The 18,046-nt window shown below is 44.9% G+C and overlaps 1 protein-coding gene across 4 annotated transcripts in view; it reads right to left on the reverse strand.

Annotated features, from left to right (window-relative positions):
- Window positions 1-18,046, reverse strand: part of Apba2 (amyloid beta precursor protein binding family A member 2) — a 232,879-nt gene that overhangs the window by 28,450 nt on the left and 186,383 nt on the right. For all 4 annotated transcript variants that reach the window (XM_028872838.2, XM_028872834.2, XM_028872835.2 and 1 more), the window contains exons 5-6: window positions 13,803-13,883; window positions 12,763-12,799 (exon numbers count right to left, since the gene is read on the reverse strand). In XM_028872838.2, the coding sequence (XP_028728671.1) occupies window positions 12,763-12,799; window positions 13,803-13,883 (118 nt within the window). The remainder of the gene's footprint in view (window positions 1-12,762; window positions 12,800-13,802; window positions 13,884-18,046) is intronic.

Here is an 18,046-nt window from a genome sequence, read left to right on the forward strand (position 1 = left end):
GCAAAGCTACACAGAGAAACCCTGTCTTGGGAAAAAAAAAAAAAAGCCGGTGGTGGCACGCCTTAATCCAGCACCGGAGCAGAAGCAGTGATCTCTGAGTTCGAGCCAGCCTGTCTACAAAGTGAGTTCCAGAAAGTGCAAAGCTACACAGAGAAACCTGAAAAACCAAAAAAAAAAAAAAAAAAAAAAAAAATGTAATCTAAATGTTCATTTGTGACATAATCAAAAGACTGAACATGAATCCCAGGCATTTTAAATAGCTGCTGCAGGACACAGTATTGGTCTGGGATAGGCTGCCATGGAAAGAGAGGCACTGGAGGCCCCAGAGCTTCCCCAGGGTTCCTTTCCTACTTGAGGTCATTTGATGGTCCATCCTGCTAGGCTTTGCTGCGAAGACAAGAATGAAGGCCAAGAAATCCTAACTGAGCCTCCAGCCTGAATCCTTGGCAACACCGATACTGTTATCTCTGGAACTGGAGTGTGATTAGCAGAGTAAGACAAATGCATAATCACTTTGAGAATCAGAACCTGAGACACAGGAACAAGAGAATATGAATGCAAGAGCCCCGAAGTCCTGGCAAAAGATATCAGTACGAACCATCATGCAGTGCAACTTTGAAAATACAGCACACTCGTTATTATTGAGTATAATTGCATAAAAATTACCCCCAAATTTAGTGGCTTAAAACATCAAACACTTATTATCTTGGGAATCCAGCTATGTCTCAGCTGGGGCCTCTGGCTCTGTGGAGGCTGTAGTCAAGGTAGCTGGGAAGCCTGTTACAATATTAGACCTGAACAAGAAAGACCAATTCCAAGTTCCCTCCCATGGTTGTTGGCAGAGACTTAGCTCCCTCGCCTGCTGGCCTCTCTGCAGGGCAACTCGGGACCACAACAGAGCAGCCTGGCTCCCTTAGAGAACAAGCAAGATAGAGTGAGGCAGACACCACTCTCTTCCTATTTTTCTCAAACCTAATTTTGCAGGCAATATCCTATTATCACTTTTCCCATCTCATGGTCAGGTTGAGGGGTTTGCATGGCTGTAACTATCAGGAGATCGTTGTCACACATACATACCATATGTGCTCACTTCCTAAGCTCTTCCACAGGGAGCCCCTACTTCACCCAGATTATGGTCTCTAAACAGTATTTCCACCTAGCTCCATGATGAAAGGATTAACTGATTCCATTCCCAGACAAAAATAACATTGAATTGTGCCAGAATTTTAGAACATATTGAGGTCATAAGACTGAGGGACTAACAGCACAAAGCCAGTTGGCTAGAGACATGGAAATATCCATAAGCACGGCATCTTCAGGGCCACCCCACCAGGCTGCAACCAAGGATGCCCAGTGCCAGTCCCTAAGCCTACTGTTAACCTATATAGATTGATAGAGAAACTCATTATTTTAAACATTGTTAAAGAGAAGAACTCAAGACAGCCAGCTTTTCTTGCGTGCACTATAATCAGGGAAAGTTTGTCTGGATAGAAGTTCAAAGAATCAACAGGGAAAACGGTTCTATCAGAATAACCAATAAATGGATCTAGACAATAATTTATTGCTGGTAAAAATCACTGAAAGAGAGACACTGAAAGATAGCCAGATGTAATGCTATCTATGAAGCTCTGCCCAAGCAATCAAACTTATTATGACTGGGCTCTATCTAAACCCTGACCATTTTCCTGGACATGGACAGAGGGCCACGCAGAAGACACCCTCAAGATGCAACCAACCAAGCCCAGGGTGCTGAAAAAAAATGCCACAGGATGAATAGACTTCCACAATGCATCATCAAGACTGAAGAAGAAAGCAGATATTGTTAGCTTTGTCAACTTGATGCAGTCATCTGAAAGGATGACTGGGAGGCCTCCCTTGGGGAACTGTCTAGATTAGATTGGCTGGTGGGCATGTCTGTGGAGTCTTGTCTTGATTGCTAGTTGATGGAGGAGAACCAGCTCATTATGGGTAGTGCGTTCCCCAAGCAAGTGGTCCTGCGTTATATAAGAAAAGCTGGGTAGGTGTGGGGTCTCTGAGCAAGCCAACAAGCACACTCCTCCATGGCTTCTGATTCAAGCTCCTGCTTGAGTTCCTGCTCTGACTTCCCTCAATGAAGGACGGTCACCTGAAAATGTAAAACAAATCAACCTTTCTGCTCCTAAGGTGATTCTGGTCACAGTGTTTTATGACAGTCAACAGAAAGAAAATCAGAGGAAAAAAACAAACAAACAGATGAGTGGAGAATCTGTAAGAGGCAGAAGAGAATTATAAAATCTATCAGCCAGGCTCACAGAGAACTTGGTTTAGATCTCTGTCGGAGGGACCCTGTGCATGGGCAAATGCACACACAAGCTGGCACCGAATGACACACAGAAATGGCTGCTAGCTTTCTTTTAGTTGTGACAATAACATTGCAATGGTTTTTCAATAGAGTTCCCATATTTTAGAGATACAGAGTTGAAATAGTTAAAGGAAAAATAGGATTGCTTTAGAAAACCAGGGAGAGTTCGGGGATGGAGGTTAAGACTACGGGTCACGAGAAGGTGGGCACTGGGAGTCTGGAGCCAGTGAGGGTGCATGGTGATGAGTATGATTTTCTTTCTAATTTCTGTATATGTGAACATTTTATAGCAAATTAAAAGGATGGATCTTTCAAAACTAGTGGGCACATCCCATTATTATATAACACTGTTCCTTATTTTCTACCCAGTTTAGTGAGATAAGAGCAAGAGTTGGTAGAAAACAAGAAAGGAGAGAGTGGAAGACATTTTAATTTGCAGATGGTATGATTCTAAGCCAGGGAAGAGCCAAGAACACACATAAAAATGTATTGGGGGGGGCGGGGAATAAAACTAAGAAAATTGACCAAACCAATGGTTTAGAATTTAATTAAAAAAAAAATCAATAGGTTTCTTTGGACCTACAAACAAGTCAGAAAAAAATGTAACGAAGCGAAAGATAACATTTACCAAAACAACAAGTGGGATAAAAGACCAAAGGATAAATGAAAAGGATATGCCTCAGAGTTTCCGAACAAGCTTTAAAGATAAATACGTTTGACCTGATGGGATGAGAAGCCTCTTTGGGCATCAGAGATGTCTACGCTGTAGAGCTGACACTTTTCCTCTAACTAGATAAACTGAACGGACGCCAAATAAAGATGCCAAAAGGAATTTGTGTGTGTGTAACTAGATAAGCTGATCCAAAAACCGTATATAGAAAAAGAGCCACACTAAGTCTCCGGGGAAGATGTGAAAAAGAACAGTGGTGGCAGAAACACACAAGCCCCAGCAAATTATAAAAGGCATGGAAATCCCATGAGGAAAGCAGCCTCAGTTGGGACCCCGGTGGACCATCCCCAGATGGACCCAGAGCCAGAAAAATACAGCGAAGGCAGAGCCCTCCATACCGATGATGTTCTGCCACAGCCAGCCAGCTGCCTGGGTACAGGGTGCTCAAAATGTGACCTCTGTCTGCATCTATACACCCAAACTTTGCAGATCTATCAGATTTATTTTTAAAAAATATATAAAAGTTCTAGATGAAAACTTTAAAAAAAATAATCTGAACCATGAGAGGATTATGCTGGACTTAAAAGTTACAAATGAAGATTGATCATTTGAACCCATAAAATTTCAGCAAAGTATATACGTGTGTGTGTGTGTGTGTGTGTGTGTGTGTGTGTGTGTGTGTGTGTGTGTAGAGAACACAGTCTGGGTGTGGCTGTTCACACCTGTGAACCTAGCACTGGGGAGATTTGGGGAGACTGAGATAGGGGACTTCCAAGTTCAAGGCTAGACTGTGCAACAGGGTGAAATTCTGTCTAAACAGAATAAAACAAACAAAACCACGAAGTATAGATGAGGATAACCTGGGACAACTTCCCAATGTGAATCAAAGAGCTCACCTCTTTCAAGTGAAGAGATAGCATGAGTCCATAAGAAACATAAAGGCCAGGGCTTAAGTGGAATATTGGTCAAAGTATAACAACATTCAGCCACAGACAGTGAACCCTGCCGACCCAGCATACAGCATGGTGACTACTGACCACCACCACCAGGTCCACAGTCCCGATCTTCAGTTCAACCAACCGCTGACTGAAATGATCTTTAGCTGTATCTATTGAACCCATACAGACATGTATTCTTGTTCTTATCCCCTAAAGCATGAAAACCACTTGTACAGCATTTACCTGCGTTAGGTATTGCATGTCACACAGGGAGGAATCAGGCACCCATGAGTATGAACTTGCACAGATTCCAAGTGTGCTCTATACCACTGGCTATACAGGACTTGAGAATCTGTGGGGTTTGAGTATCTTGGGGGAGCCCCTGGACTGTAGGCTAGGAATTTGCTAAGATCGTAGATAATAAGTGTTCTCTCTCTACTCCACACAGGAGGGGGCTGTGATAGAGGAGGATGTGTTAACTAGCTTGACTGTAGAGATTATATCACAATGTATTTTTATATCAAAACATGTGCATATTCACAAACACATTTTGTACTTTCCAATTATATCCCAATACATCTCAGGGAATGGAAGGGTTAAATCCAGTAGAGGAATGGACAAAGAATACATTTTGGTTGTTTGGTTTTTTGTTTGTTTGTTTGTTTGCCTGTAGTTTGGGGGTGTGTATATATGTGTGTGGTATGTATGCACTTGTGGGTGCAGGCACCCATGTGTGCGTGTGGAGGCCAAAGGCCAATGTTCAATGTCTTCCTGTGTTGCTGCTGCTCTTCACTTTATGCCTTGAGGCAGGGTCTCTTACTGAACTGGAAACTTGAGGTTCCAGACAGACTAGCGGGCTGCAAGCCTCCTACCCCCAGGATTTCCTATCTCCAGCATTCCGCTCGCCTGCTCTCCAGTACTGGGGCTACAGGCATGTTCCACTATATCTGGTTTTTAGGTGACTGTTAAGAATTGGAACTTGGGTCCTTCAGCTTATGCAGTAAGCATTTTTGCCACTGAGCGGTCTCCTCAGCCCCACAAATGCTATGTTAACAATTTGGATCTGAAGTGTTCCCCGGAAGCCCATGTACTAAAGGCTAAGACCCCCGCTGACAGCTCTATCATGAAGTAACAGGACCTTTAACAGTTATTGGGGTGACCTTGAAGAGGATTGGGGACCTCAACCCTTTCTTTCTCTCTTTCTGCATCCTAACTGCCACGAGATAGAATCTCATCCTGCCCTGTGCCATGGAGTTCTCACCACAGTCCTCCAACACAGCCAACCAACCACAGACTGGAAGTTTTGAAACCATGAGCCCAAATAAATTCTTCCTTCTTGTAAGTAAATCTGAGTTACTTTGTCACAAAAGCAGCACACGGGAAAGGCGGGAAGGAGGGAGGCGCAAATGGCTCAGCTTAGCTTTTGAACTTCTGGCACTCTGTTTGATTTCACTTCCGAGGAAAGACACGTATGTAAAATTTATGTGATGCCACTGTGTACCCTGTGCCTGGGGTAAGAACGTTGAGCTGGAGGGTGCAGTGTGCTAAATGTGAAGTCAGTACTTCCATCAACAGCTGTCAGAGTGGTTATAGCTCGGATATGAAGTGTCTCACCAAAAGTCTTGTGACCCAGTCACTGATTGAGAGGTGACCTCCAATCACTGATTGAGAGATGCCCCCAATCACTGACTGAAAGGTGACCCCCAGTTACTGATTGAGAGGTGACTGGATAACACGGTCTCTGACCCAATCAATGGGTTAATTCAGCAGTGAGTTCATAACTTGCTGACACCATTGGGAAGTAAGGAAAGCTCTTAGAGGTGGAGCCCAGTTTAAAAAAAAAGTAGGAGGCACATTCCTAGGGGCTGAACCTCAGGGCTCTCTGTCTTTCTCCTTCCTGTCTGCCATGCAGTGAGCTGATTTGGCCCGCCACATGCCCGATCACCACAGGCCCGCTGCCATGGAGCCCTGACAGAGTGACACAGATTAAATCTTTCATCCTTTAAGTTGTCTATTTGGATATTTGGTCACGACATCATAAAAATGATCAGCACAAGGACCAAGGGCGGGTCCACTGTCCCCTCCTGCAAGGCACTTCAGCCATGCCCATCAAAGTCAGCACACTCTAACATTGATATAGCTGCTGACCCTGCTTTATACAAGGAGCGCTTCTATGGAACACTCACATCCCAACACAAGGCTATTCACTGCTGCGCTGGCCAGAAACCAGAGCTGGTTTGTACCAGACTAGTTAAAACGCCACTGCCCACCCACGGGCCATGCCCTGGATGACTGCTTAAATAGTCAGCTGGATCTGGGTGCTCGCCAGCATTTACTAAGAAAAGAGAGTGCGTGGCGAAGACCCCACTTGGCCAGTGCAGTATCTGTTTGAAGGAGAAGTCTGTATGTAAGCTGGTGTACATCCAGGAAGCTTCAGGGGGAGTCACAAAAGAGAAGACAGGGTGTGAACCGAATTTTCTGTACTGTGCAGCTACAAAAAGACATTCCTCTGGGATCTCTGGAGGGAACTCTTTTTCGCTTCCCCGGATATTGGCCTGATCCAAACTCTATCCTGAAGAACTCTTTCAAGCCTCTGCTAAGCAATAAAAGTTCCTATTTTAAAACATGTGTAATACCTGTCCTTGAGTGCTAATAAAAATGATCTTGTTTGTAAAAGAGAAGAGCTGTTTGCCTCTCTAACCCCTTTTTGAACTCCCATGATTCTTGTGGTCCCACAGAATCACCTGATTCCCAGCCTGTCAACACTGTCCCAGACCTATGCCATCTCAGGAGCCTTGTCCCCTCACAGTCAAAGAGGACACCTCTATTCAGGTGTCTGCTTAGACAGGCTTGCCCCCAGGTGTTTATTCTAAGAGCAAGTGAAATCTTGGACACAAGCACCCAATAGGGTAGCTTTGTCACTGTGAAAACCCCTGAGAGAAGAAAGGTTTGAAGAAGAGTGGTCTCAGGCAGGACCAGAAGCCTCATGGGCTAGGGTCCCCATTCTTTCTCTTGGCCAGCATGCAGACCAGGTGTGGCACACTGACAAGTTATAGATGGATCATTAAGGAACCTCACGACTCTGACACGTGAGGCTGAGAATTATGGCAGGACTAGCCTCGAGCTGAAGGTGATGTGCTGGGATTGCAGACATCTCACAAGAGCTTTGGCTCACTCACAGAAGGAGCAGCAAGTGTGAGGAATGGGGTATGAGCTTCTGATCTTGGTTATTTTGGACTAATGCAGCCACAGTTAGGTGCCATTGCTTGTGTACCAACCTTTGGGCTTTAAGAAGCACATGCAAGCTGGACTTTTACACAAGCTTGTTCACAGGCTGCAACTCTTGCAACATCATATACCCTGGATTTATGTGCTTCCAGCTACCATATCCTGCAATGGGGGGGGGGCATCTTGAATGTGCCTTCTATCTTTCATCACTTATGGAAGTCTTTAGGAGTCTCCTGACATCTGCAGGTCTCTTCTCTAGTGAACCCCCTGGAACCTGAATGGTATGTCTTCTATTCCTCTTCAGTTGCATACCAAGCTTTGCTTAGGCAGCTCAGCAAAAGGATGATGAGCTGAGACCAAAGCCTGGGTTCCAACCCCATTCAGCCACTCCATATCTGGTGACTTTAAGTCAATGACTCACGCTCACTGAACCTCTATTTCTTCCTCTGAAATGACGCCTACCTCTTACTGCTATTAGAGTGACTGGAGAGTTAATTTATTGGATATCAACTCTTGATATATTAGATATCAATATATCTAAGTGCTGATATATTGGAAGACTTAAATCAATCGTGCCTGGCTCAAGCTAAGCACCCGCTGGGTGTTGCCTTCCTTCTTATGCAGGTTTTCACCATCTTTCTATCCACCCACCCATCCATCTATCCACCTATCAATTTCTGGTGCTGGGATTGAACTCAGTGATTCACATATGCCAAACATGGGCCCAACCACCGAGCCACAGCCACAACTATCCTCATTATCAAGGGCACATTGGACAGAAATCACAGGCTAAGAACTAATGGGTCTAAGTGCAGGCATGGCATTATCCCTCTTCAGCTATGTTACTTCAGCCTTACTGTGCCATGGGACAGAAAGTCCATATTCCTCGTAGGGTAACTGGTCAGGTGACATGAAAAGGCATAATAAACAGCATGGGGCTGGGCCACACCATGCCCAGGTGTCGGCTAGGATTTTGGTTTGTTTTTTTTTTTTTTTTTTTTTTTTTTTGTCAACTTGACATAAGCAACATTCATCTGAGAGGAGGGACCCACAGTTGAGAAAATGACTACACAAGATTGGCATAGAGGCAAGCCTATGGGGCATTTTCTGGATTAATGATTGATGTGGGAGGGCCCAGCTTATTGTGGGCAATGCCATCCCTGGGCTGCTGGTCTGGCAGGGTATAAGAAAGCAGGCTGGGGAGGCCAATATGCAGCATTTCTCCAAGGTCTCTGCTTCAGTTCCTGCTCCCATATACCTGCCTTGAGTTCCCGCCATGACTCCCTCAGTGATGGCGTGTGACCTGAGAGTGGGAAGCTGGAATAACCCCCTTCCCCCAACGTCGTTTTGGTCATGGTGTTTATCACGGCAATAGAAACCCTAAGATACCTGGTCAATGTTAGGATGAAGATGATCTCACTCAAGTTTTACTGTTGTTCTCGAAATCGTAACAAGCATCCCAAGTGAAATAAGGCCTGAGCTAGAGTGAAAGGCCATCTCCCATTAGCTTTCCAGAAAAGCAAGCTTCCAGGTAACTTAGACTTCTGAGAAGGGCGTGTGTGTCCACTCCTAAGCAACGGCCTCACAGACATTTATTTCTCAGTTCTTCAGCATTTCTACCACAGTTCTCTCTCTCTCTCTCTCTCTCTCTCTCTCTCTCTCTCTCTCTCTCTCTCTCTCTTAATTTAACTTTTTAATTTAATTTTATTTTTCTTTATTAAGAAATTTTCTACTCACTCCTCATGCTATCCACAGATCCCCTCCTCCCTTTTCCCACCCTCATCCCTCTTTCTCAAGCCACCCTGCATCCCCACATCCCCCAAATCGAGGTCTCCCGTGGGGAGTCAACAGAGCCCGGCACACTGAGCCTAGGCAGGTCCAAGCCCCTTCCCACTGCACCAAGGCTGTGCAAGGTGTCACACCACAGGCATGGGATTCCAGAAGCCTGCCCATGCACCAGGGACAGATACCGATCCCCCTGCCTGGGTGCCCCCCAAACAGTTCAAGCCAAACAACTGTCTTCCGTGTCTAGAGGGCCTAGTCCAGTCCCATGGGGGCTCCACAGCCACCAATCCACAGTTCATGGGTTTCCACTAGTGCTACCACAGTTCTCTTCCATCTAGAAGGTTGAAATGCTCACTGGCTGGAGGCACTAGTTTAGCAGACGAGGGCTTGTTCAATCAGCACCTCTCTAGACCTTCCCCGCTGCCACAGAAAGCCCAGTACACAGTTCCCCACTCACCCACCATTAAAATGGGGAGGAATTGGAGGCTTCCTACAACACAGTTCTGCCCATGAGAGGTAACAAGTGCATTGAAGAGATCCTCGAGGTGTTTTGTTTTTGAGACATGGTCTCATAAAGTGCAGAATGGCCTTAGATTTGCTATGGAGGATGACCTTGAACATGTCATGCTCCTCTGCCTCCTCAGTGTTGGAACTACAGGCCTGTACCATCACACCCAGATTCCCCTAAAGTTTTCTAATAAATTCCCCTAAACAGTCAGACTCTTGGGGGACCTGAACCTCAACTAGACACAGGGCCATTTGTTTTGAGGGAATAAGATGGGAGCTATTGATCACTTGCCTCTTCCACTGAATCCATACAGAATTATGTCCATGCACTGTCCATAGCTGGTCTAACAGGGCTGCTTGATGGCCCAGCTATGAGCATACAAAGCACCTACTATGAAGAGCAAATGGACCTCATGCAGTTTAAAAACCTCCTGTTGCCAAGAGTTCTCATGGTCATGTAGTTCTCAAACCACTTACATGTAGCTTCCAGGGACCCTCCAAGAGACAGACTGAATCACGCGAATGATACCCTCAATGATTATTACTCCCACCTAGATACAGAGCCGATCAGAGCCAACTTTATCATAGCATTACGGCTCACTGAGAGAGCTGACATTCCCCCACCTAGACACAGTCTGCTAATCCAAGCATCTTTGTCATAACAACGCTGCTCATTGATAGAGCTGACAAACTATTTCTTAGTTACCTGGTGAACAGGCTTAGAAAGATAATAGAAAACACAATTCTCAGACAGATAACATATTCACCCATGTGTGTGTGTGTGTGTGTGTGTGTGTGTGTGTGTGTGAGAGAGAGAGAGAGAGAGAGAGAGAGAGAGAGAGAGAGAGAGAGAGAGAGAGATATGTATGTGTTCATGCAGGCATGTATGTGTGGAGGCCAGAAGTCCGTGTTGAGCATGTTCCATGATTGCATTCTACCTTACTTTTGAACATGAAACCCAGAGCTCATGAATTTGGTTAAGCTAGCATCCAACAAGTTCCAGGGGTCTGCTTGTCTTCAAGTCCCCCCAAAAGTGTTGGGGTTACAGACATGCATCACTGCACATGACTTTTTATATGGGTGCTGGGGACCCGAACTCAGGTCTTCATGCTTACGCAGCAGGCACTTGAATAACTGACCACCTTCCAGCCCCTTTACTCACTCTTATTCACAGAAATCCTTTAACGTGAAGGGAGAGACAACAATGTTGGTTTGGACATTTCCCTTCCTTTCTTTTCCTTACTGGAGCAGGAAACAATGGCTAGAGTCCTGCAGACAATGAGGTTACAGGCCTGAAGACGAGACCAAGGGAAGCCAGGAAGCTAATCCAACATTACAGTCACTGAATGGTCAGTGGCTCCCCTTGAGACTTCTTTACACCACTCACATGCTTCTCTGCTACACAAGCAAATGTCAAGTGGGTCCGTGCACACAAGTCCATCCCAGCTGGTAAAGGTGTCTAACACCAGATGCGTCTCTAAGCTCATTATAGTCTAGGTTTTTCCTGTGACAGATACTCATCACTGTCTCTTTCTGTAGTTTTATAGAACTGTTGGTCCATGAGGGTTTTGTTGGATGTGAATTCTCTCATATGAAGGGATGGGCTTTTGATTAAGATTTCCATATTTTCATAATGATCTATTAGTTTCTCTCCTAAGTTGGGACTAATTTTTGAGTTGTCCAGGCTAGTGTGAGTGGTCCATACTGGTGTGAGCGGTCCATACTGGTGTGAGCTGTTTACATGCAGTTTATACCATCTGAGAGGGTATGAAGACTCTATCTCGTTCTGACGTGGTAAGAAACACTCTCAGGTGCTCCAAATACAATAGCCTTCTAGAAAGCGACGTGATACAGTCAGATGGAACACATGGACAGCTTCTGGAATACCCCCTTCCCCACCTCCTGCAGATTTAAGATTACCCAGCTGTCTCTGCTAACCATGACCTGTCCAGAGATAGTTTGAAATTCTTTCCAAACAAAACCATGCTCTGTTGACAAGTCTGTTTCTTAGGTCCATAGACCCCAGAGCCCTGAGGGTTGTGACTGAGTTGTGCCCATTTTATCTGCAGCCCAACAAGAAAAATAGTAAGGAGAGATGTGATGTTTTTCATTGATGTTTCCTCCTTCAGATCAGAACCCAGTCATGCCCCTCCATGGAGTGACAAGAGGGGTGTGGTCTTTTCCTGCCAATCATAAGACCCTGAAAAACTAAGGCCAGCCAGGTAACAACAATCACCTACTGTGATCTAATGCAAACCAGCTGGAGCCAGTTGGAACCAGTAAAAATACACGTAAGCCACAAGTAAATTGTTGGGCAAAACCCTTTTGAGCCTATTTGCATTGAGCATTATAGAGTCTAGCCTACTTGGGTTTTAAATAAGAGTTCTCGCAGTTAAAACTGATTATCTTCCAAATTAAATGGCATTAAGCTGGTTACAGCAGTCAACATAGTGAACCAGTTGGAACTAGTTAAGCCTGGTTCAAACTCATCCTTAAAGGAGAACTTGGAGGCTTCTGTTATTTACCACGAATGTAAAGCAGAATGGCAAAGGTTTAAAGCCATTTCTGAAGATCCATTTACTTTGCTCCTATAAATATTCATAAGAATTAATTATCAGCTTATTGAAAGAATTAATAAAACTCACATTGTTTATTATAACACATTAGAGGCAAGAAACATTCTCCTGGCAGAGAAAAGGCCTACTTAAGAGGTTCTTTGCTCTGATGTTGGACCCAACAGGGACCCCGTGGGGATACCTGTTACATGAGGCCACTGTAAGTCAGCTTCATCAAAAGCCGAGTAGGAGTGTCCCCACCCCAAACACTGACACAGAACCAACCCATCAAGTCAGTCTGCTTTGCTCTTTATGGGATGTGAAGACGCGCTGCTAATCTTGAAAAGGGTGGGAGGAGAAAGTGAGAGGGGGTGTGAAAAGGAACAGCCAGCATTTGGATGTCATTATAACCACCCAGATGAAAAGTAGATCATAATGAGCTACTTAGATAGACACATCTCAGTGCATTAATCCAGCCCTCCGTGTCGTCTGTGATGCAGTTCGCAAGGGTAAAACACATGAATGGTCCTTGCTGTTCATTGCATTGAATCAGGCAGATAAGCTCCTCTCTCCACCACAGCTAATGCAGCACCCAAAGGGCCAAATGCCTGAGGGCACCTTGTTGGAAACAGTGCTTTCCAAGGAAGAGTCTCCAGAGGAAACCCACACACAAAAGGACCATTTGCTTTTACATAAAGTGTAACTGCCTCCCGAGAGATCAAATCTGAAGTCACTTACCAGCCACAAAGCTTGGAAACGATGCCACCTTCTTTGTCTGTTGAGAAATAACAAAGATAATGAAACATAATCATTGCAAAAGGCTGACTTCATGAGAACTATATCAAGATATATACCACCCTGGGCTGGAACAGTCTAACCCCATGAATGGCTGGTATTCCCAAGAAATCAGATCCACACAGCAAGCTGGTCTTCTATGGGACACAGAATGCTGAAAAGGATCACACAAGCACACAAGTCAGTCCTCAAGGATCCCTAGCTTAGCATGTCATAGCTGGAAGGAGTTTTAAGAGTAGTCAGCTCAATGGTTCTCAAGTCACTGGGCATGAGAATTTCCTGGGCATGTCTTCAAGACCACAGTAAAGGAGATGGGAAGCCAGTCCATTGATGACTACAACATTTCAATAGGGCTAGATAATCTTGTCTCAACTACCCAGAGAGGAAAGGTAATCTGTCTAAGCCTTAATTTGAATCAGATAAGCATGTTATTGGTTTAGGCAAGTAGCTATCAATCAGGATGATTTTTGTCCTTAAGGGCACATTGGTCAATGTCTGGAGACATTTTGTTGTTATAACTGAGGTACAGGGTAGTGGCTGCTGGTATCTAGTGGGTAGGGATGCTCATAGACCACCTATAAAGCATAGGGAAGCCTGTCAAAAAATGACTGTCCACCCTAAATGTCAATGACTCTGCTATTGAGAAATCCAGGCTACCCTTGAGTTTCTACCAGATTAGGGAGCACCAAGGATTCCCACACCATCATCAGGGAGCACCAGGGACCCCCACACCATCAGCAATGCACCAACAGTGCCCAATGCAGCTGTGAGTCCTCAGGATATGTGAGTCCCCTCCTCCCAGGACAAAAAAAAAACCCCACATCTCTTCCTCAGATAGTGGTCCTAGATTGGCTTGATCTGAACTTTCTCTCCCCAGGATCCTGGGTGGTACAAGAACTAGGAGAGTGAGCTGACCATAACACAGCCAGCAACTCCATCATGAGAACTCTGGCCCAGAACTCTCATCTTTGGAAGGGAATTACCTCTGGGATGTTGTTATTGTCAGTGGGTCCATTGAGATCAGAGCGTTGCTGCTTCCTTGGCTGCTCCAATCCATTGCAAACCTGGAACCAGAAAGTTGATTATGTTTTTATATAGTAGAAAATTGAACTCAGGTTAAAAAAAAACTGAATATTCAATGAAATTTGGTCTTAAAATACACATGTGTAGGGACACATACACACATGTCCAAGTAGTCATACACATTCAATTAAATTGCTATACAATGAATATGAATACTTTTATATGTCTAAAGTTTTAAATTATTTACCTTTTACTATTTACTGTTATTTTTATTTTAATAAAGCACATCATTTACCACCTGAACTATTTTCGGTGTATAGTTGAAAGGCATAAAGTATATTTAGGCTGTTGTACGTCATCCCCACCATCCATTCCAAGACACACTTCAAAATACAAGACTGAAACCTGGGCTGGAGAGACTGCTGGGCAGTTATGTATGTGTACTGCTCTTCCGGAGGCCCTGAGTTCAGTTCCCAGAACCCACATGGGGCCACACACAGATGCCCTTAACTCCAGCTCCAGGGGATCTGACACCTTCTTCTGGCCTTCATGGGCTCTCATATGGACACATACAGACACATACAAATAACTAAAAATAAAGGTAAAATGTTTAATAGCAACTACAATTCCTAACTCCCAGTCAACTTTGTCATGGCAGCCTCCATTCACTCTGCTTTCTGGATCCATGAATTGGACTGTTTTAAGTGCCTGGGATATATGGAACTACATCGTGCTTATCTGTTGGTGAATGGCCTGTTTCACTCAGCACGATGTCCTTAAGATTCATCCATGTTAGCCTGGCGGTGGTGGCGCACGCATTAATCCAACTCGGAACAGGCAGGCGGATCTCTGTGGTTCGAGGCAGCCTGGCTACAAGTGAGCTCAAAACGCAAAAAACAGAAAATGTTCGAAAAAAAAAAAAAAAAAAAAAAGATTCATCCATGTTATACTATCAGAATTTCCCTTTCCAAGGCTGAGCAGTGTTCCACGTTATGTATGTGGCACACTCTTTTTATCCATCCATTGAAGGCAGCTTGGGTTGCTCCTACCCTTTGACTATGCCAAGTAATGCTGCTGAGAACTTGGGGCGGGGTGTCTTTAAGACTTTGGTTTTGTTTCCTTTGGACCCACATCCACAATTACCTGCACTGGGGCAGATGCTGAATGCATTTTAGTTTTTTTTTGTTTGTTTGTTTTTTTTTTTTTTTTTGAATGATTCTATATAGTATTTCCCAAGGTGGTACCTTCCTCTCACAGTGTTCAAGAGTTAAAAACCATATTGTTAGAATAAATTTAGGTTCTTGAGTGAGAGTACATGCAAGTGAGTCAACCTACTACTATGACAAAAAAAATAAAACACAACATGAAACGCAATTTCCCCTTAAAATACGATCTCAACCCATAACTTCCCTCCCTCAAACAATATGATTTAACCCTTAAGGTATGGTTTTTTTTTTTTTTTTTTTTTTTTTTTTTTTTTTTTTTTTGCATTCAGTTCTTTATGCCACGCAGAAGACAGATGCAAGATCCAAGGTACTGAAGCCACCACCCAAACCAAACAACTCTGGGGAGCAGCCCCGTAAGTCACGGGACTTCCCGGAAGTAACAGCAAGTGGTAGGATGATGACACAGTACCACAGTACCAGGAAGGTGCATTTATATACCGTTGAGTGCATCTTCCTGTTTCTAGGACATGAGCTTCTGCACAGACTCCCTTTGTTACAGGCCTGCCCTGCCTCCTGCTGCTGACCAGCCCCGCTCAACCCCAAGAAGCCCTTGAGAAAGGAACACAAAGAACCTACCACCCATGCTACAGCTGGGGTGGTGCCTAACTTCAGATAGATAGACTGATGATAGATAGATAGATAGATAGATAGATAGATAGATAGATAGATAGACAGACAAATAGAGAAATCTTTATACCAGATATAGGGAATGGAATACAGGGGGCTGCCCCCAACCCGCCCCCAGGTTTGAAACAGGCCGGCCATTAGGCCTTTGGGTAACTTTAGGCTAGAGTTCATGACTTAGCCAGGGGACACAGGAGAAGTCTCAATTCTTTTCCTATGCCCTGCCCCAGGACTGCTTGATGTGGGGCTACGGTATGGGGCATCCACGAAAACGCAAGGTCATCCCTAGGTACCACCCCTCCTCCATGTCAACATCTCCTCGAATGTATTCCCAAGTGGGCTGCTCGACACCATGACAACCATATCTTTCCATAAACAGCCAGGCTTATTTTCAAAGAAGGAGGAGGGTGGGCTTGTGATGTTTCCCTTCAGGAAAACCCGTCTGGTGATGAGCCCCACCAGGGCCTGGAGTGGTAAGGGGGCTGGCAGCATGGGAACCAGCATTGGAAGCTCACAGGATTTGAGTTCTACATGAATTTGGGGATCCAGGCCTCTTGGGTAAGGATGCTACCTAGATCCTGTTGGACAAGCTCTTGGGTACAGCAGCTAGCCACATGTCAAAATGAGACATGACCAGGGCTCTTCCAATTACCAACAGTGTCCTCATCCTTGGCAGCGGCCCAAACCATCAGCCATGCACCAAGAACAGACAATGCTAGTGCAGAGCCTGTAAAGGGAAGCGTGCTCTCACGAGGAGCCCCACTGTGGTGTTGTGGGGGTAGCAAGTCAGTGTGTGGTGTGGCACAGACTGGGTGATCACGCTGGGACCCAGGGACAGCTGCTCAGCGCAGAGATAAACACCCTTAATAAAAACACTAATGGGAATAAATCATCTGAATAAATATGTTGGCTCCAGTTGGTGCAAAATAAAGTTTGGCATTTTGAAGGTGTCGATTCTGATTTGTCGGCTTAACTCGACTGAAAACCCAGTAATATAACCCACACTGCTTGAGATGAACTCACAGGAAACAGGCTCACACCCACTCAGCTCACGCCATCTGGAACAACAGCCTTCTCCTGAACGGCAAACATGTTAGGAACAGACAACATCAGCTTAGATCTGGAGAAATCACAGCATTTCACTGTGTCACACCTCCCCCTCCAACATGACCCTGCCACAGACAAATCCCAGGGCTCATGGATGACTCAGACGACTGTGTCCTCTGGAGACTATTTCAGACTTTGTTTTTTTAAAAAAGAGCCAGCCTGCCCTAATCGTCTGATATCCCTACAAAGATTTCTTCCTCCACCCAACTTGAGTGGGTCAGGCCAGTTCTGCCACACAAGGGTAGCTCTGAGTGGGGATAAACAGAAGCATGATCTGCCAGGGTCTGTCTCAGGAATGTGGAAATGTTCTTTCAAAAGCTCCAAGAAACCACCCTCTGACACACACAGAGCTCTGGGAAAAATGCTATTATTCGTTTTCTCCATTCCTTTTACAGCTCTGGCCACTACCGTGATATTTACCTTGAGGGAAATGGGACTGGGACAAGGTATTTATTCTTGTGATAGGGTGATCACCTTTGCAAAGAGATGTATGGCTTAAGAGTGTCACGGCAGACACATTAGGGACCACCAGCTGGTCAGAGAATCTGTCTTATAAAATCTGTAGGTGGGTCTGTAAATGGGAGGAGGAAAGGCCATGCACTGCTCATGCCAAGAATTTCATGAAACACATTAAACTAAAAATTACGCATCATCTGCCTGAACTCCAGTTTTTCCATTGCATAAAATGTGCCCTCTCAATTATGTGTGCGTAGAGTTTAGTATCACTAAGTGTGTCTATAATGTTGGGCAATTATTATCACCATCTTTTCATCTTGTAAAACCCAAACTCTAGACACAACATCAGCTCTCTAAGTTAAAGGGTCCCTTTATTGTGCTATTTGTCAGTCTGGCCACCCTTCCAGAGGCTGATGGCTGATGCCTTTTCTCCAGCCTGACTTTGGACTCGAGGTCTGGCCTTCTGAGATCCTCTCCACTACAGACCAGCAAAACCAGCTGGACACAGCATCTGCTTTTCTGCTTGTGGGCTTTCCATAGGGCCTGGGAGAGTACAGGCTGTGGAGGAGGGTGCCTTGCCATGCATTTCAGAGCAGAATCCCATTTGTCCTAAACTCACATTTGCATGCCAGCCTTTGTGAAGGGACTGTCCTGTCCACAGTGGCCAATCTTGAGTGTTTATGTGTTCTGCACTATTCAGGGCACTTCTAACTAAGGACAGGACATATGCAATGAGGACTCTACCCTTGACATTCCACATGCAGCATGGAAACTGGACTTACCATTTTTGC

Source organism: Peromyscus leucopus, chromosome 1, assembly GCF_004664715.2.
Source record: "Peromyscus leucopus breed LL Stock chromosome 1, UCI_PerLeu_2.1, whole genome shotgun sequence".
Lineage (NCBI taxonomy): Eukaryota > Metazoa > Chordata > Mammalia > Rodentia > Cricetidae > Peromyscus > Peromyscus leucopus.